The following is a 3,353-nucleotide window of genomic DNA, read 5'->3' as shown; positions in this document are numbered from 1 at the left end:
GTATGGTCCTTTTTAACTTGAATTTTATTTGTCCTAGCGGAAATTTAAACACACACACACACACACACACACACACACACACACACAATCAAAACGAAACCTTAAGAAAATGGAAAAATAGGCAATCAGCAAAAACCATAAGTAAATAATGGTGATAATCTCTATGGTTTACTGAAAGTGCCTGGACCTTCAAGTTCTGTTTCCGTCTACAGTAAATTCACAGGTTGGGAGGGATTAAATGTAGTAAGTGACAAAGAGCGGATTCGAACCCCAAAACTGTATTCTCACTGTCTTCGCGTCCTGCCTAACCGCCCCAGGGCCTTTACTCCAGGCGGGAAACGCAGGTACTGGAAGTTCGGGCCCACGCGGCGCACAGCCCATTTCGGCTCACCAGCGGTCCCGGCGCGCACGGGGCTCCAAGCTCGGGGAGCGCGCCCGCACGCAGCGGAGCGGGCTCGCCGGCGGCGGCAGCTACGTCACAGCCCGAGCTTTCCTTTTCGGGAGTCCCCGGCAAACATCCTGTGTCCATGTTTGGGCATTTACGTCACGGCGGCAGGGCCGGGGCCTCCCGAAATGGCAGTGGCCCGGGGAGTCGGAAGCCCGGAGCCAGCGCCGCCGCAGCTATATAAGTGGGGGGGCTGTGGGTTGGGGGAGCCCGGCTGCGCTTTGAAGAAGCAAGGAGCCGCCGCCCGCGGCTGGTGCGGGCGAGCGAGGGTTCCAGGGCCCCCCGACCCTTTTTCCCAGAGGTGAGCACCCGGAGCCAAAAGCTCGGTGCCAGGGTCTGTGCACCGCGGGGAGCCGCGACCGCCGGCCTCCCCGCAATCTACGTGCCCCCAAGCCCAGCGGGCGAGGCCCCGGGTGCCCCGCAAACGCTGCCGCGCCATGCTCCACCTTAGTGAGTTTTCTGGCCCCGACGCGATCCTCAAGTCCTCCGAAGGCTGTTGCGCCGAATCCAGCACTGAATTGCCTCGGCTGCCCGCCAGGGACGCTCCCGCGGCCGCCGGCTATCCTGGAGGTAAGGAGCGCGACCAGGGGTGCTCAGACGGCGGCGGAGCGCAGGGGCGAGCAGGGGATGGGACGCTGGAAATATAGGGATGGGGGATGGGAGGCGCAGGGGGTCATGGGGCGCGCACTCTCGTTCCCACCCCCACTAGGCCGCCAGCGCCTCCGCCGGAACGTGTGTGTGTGTGTGTGTACACCCGGGTGTCCTTTTGCCTATGCACGTGTGTTTTGCGTGTGCATGTTTGTATGTGCGTCCTGGGACGTTTGCTGGCCCCTGCTGGATCACAATGTGCAAAAGGCACTTTGCGTGTGTCCGTGTGCACCAAGGGCTTCGTGGGTAGGGGCTGCGGGTTCAGAGGCACGCCCTTTGATGTGCGCAGAGCTGATTCCTGCTCCCTCCTCACCAGGCGACTTCTTGAGCTGGGCTTTGAGCAGCTGCGGTGCCGGGGGGGACTTAGCCGACTCCTGCTTCTTGGAGGGTCCTGCGCCCACGCCCCCTCCTGGCCTCAGCTACAGCGGTAGCTTCTTCATTCAGGCAGTACCAGAACATCCGCACGACCCGGAGGCACTCTTCAACCTCATGTCGGGCATCTTAGGCCTGGCGCCCTTCCCTGGCCCTGAGGCGGCAGCATCCCGGTCCCCACTGGATACCCCCTTTCCCGCGGGCCCCGACGCCTTGCTGCCGGGTCCGCCGGACCTGTATTCCCCGGATCTGAGCGCGGCCGCCCTCTCAGAGGCGTTTTGGGAGGCTTCGCCTTCCTCAGGCGCCCCCTCTCAATGCCTGTACGAGCCTCAGCTCTCTCCGCCCGACGTCAAGCCGGGCCTTCGGGCGCCTCCAGCCTCTCCAGCGCTGGACGCTGCCTCGGCCTTCAAAGGTCCCTACGCACCTTGGGAGCTGCTTTCTGTTGGGACCCCAGGAAACTGTGGGTCACAGGGAGGCTACCAGGCCGCCCCCGAAGCTCGTTTCCCCTCATTAGGGACCAAGATTGAGGACCTGCTGTCCATCAGTTGTCCTGCGGAGCTGCCGGCCGGTCCAACCAACAGACTTTACTCCACCGGGGCCTACGACGCTTTCCCACTGGCCGCAGGCGACTTAGGGGATGGGGCAGAGGGCCTCCCGGGGCTCTTGACCCCTCCTAGTGGGGAGGGAGGGAGTAGCGGCGACGGCGGTGAGTTTCTGGCCGGTACACAGCCTCAGCTTTCCCCGCTGGGCCTTCGCAGCTCCGCCACCGCGGACTTCCCCAAACCTCTGGTGGCCGACATTCCCGGGAGCAGTGGCGTGACTGCGCCATCCGTGCAGCCACCGGCCCCTTTTCCCCCGGCCAAGGCGCGGCGCAAGGGGCGCCGGGGAGGCAAGTGCAGCGCTCGCTGCTTCTGCCCTCGGCCGCACGCCAAGGCCTTTGCTTGTCCAGTGGAAAGCTGTGTACGGAGCTTCGCGCGCTCCGACGAGCTTAACCGCCACCTGCGTATCCACACTGGCCACAAGCCCTTCCAGTGCCGCATCTGCCTCCGCAACTTCAGCCGCAGCGACCACCTTACCACGCACGTGCGCACCCACACAGGCGAGAAGCCCTTTGCCTGCGACGTATGCGGGCGCCGCTTCGCGCGCAGCGATGAGAAGAAACGGCACAGCAAGGTGCACCTTAAGCAGAAGGCGAGAGCAGAGGAGAGGCTTAAGGGCCTCGGCTTTTACTCTTTGGGCCTCTCCTTCGCCGCGCTGTGAGCAGGAGCTGGGTTTGTAGGTTGGGGCGCCGCCACTTGGCGCGCACAAGATCTGGCCTGTTTCCCCTCCCCGCTCTTTTTCCCACCTTTTATTCGCACGCCCCGGGGCTGGCCATTGGTCCTGCTTCCAGTTCCCTTGAGGCGCCTGCTGCACACGCCCCATTCAGCACCAGCTCCGTGGATAGCTCCCGCTGTTCAGGCGCTGTATTCGTGGTGAACCGCGCTCTGGGGAAAGTCCTCTCAGGCCACCCACTGAGGAGGCACTTCCCTGGGACTCAAGACAGTCTTTTGTAACTGGCTCACACCCCACGCCGTCCTCTTGGCCCCTACCCCACAGACAGGCTGGGGCTTCGCCGAGCCGGTCTCGAGCGGGACTTAGTACAGCAATGTCATTTCCAGCAGCCATTGGATGTAACGTTTTGCTTTGGGGTTATTTCCTTTTTGTTGTTGTTAATTTTTGTAAAGCAGACGCTACTCTCAAGCAGTTGACAAAACTGTTTATTTTTGCAATTAAAATTATTGTGCTAAAAGGTTACTGAATCTGCCATGTAAGCTCCTGACCCTTTCCCCCAACAGCTTCCCAAGACAACATGTGCCAGAAGACAAAGGCGATCCCCACGCTCACGGAG

The 3,353-nt window shown here is 61.9% G+C and overlaps 1 protein-coding gene across 1 annotated transcript; it reads left to right on the top strand.

Moving 5' to 3' along the window:
* Positions 1–605: 605 nt before the first annotated feature.
* On the top strand, positions 606–3,353 carry EGR4 (early growth response 4). Its single transcript, XM_079109532.1, has 2 exons — positions 606–1,015; positions 1,410–3,353. The coding sequence occupies exons 1-2, from the start codon at positions 883–885 to the stop codon at positions 2,723–2,725; spliced, it is 1,449 nt and encodes a 482-aa protein (XP_078965658.1). The 5' UTR covers positions 606–882; the 3' UTR covers positions 2,726–3,353.

The sequence above is a fragment of the Sciurus vulgaris genome (assembly GCF_902686455.1).
Source record: "Sciurus vulgaris genome assembly, chromosome: 14".
NCBI lineage: Eukaryota > Metazoa > Chordata > Mammalia > Rodentia > Sciuridae > Sciurus > Sciurus vulgaris.
The sequence above is the reverse complement of the archived record's forward strand: the minus strand, read 5'-3'. Positions and strand labels throughout refer to the sequence as shown.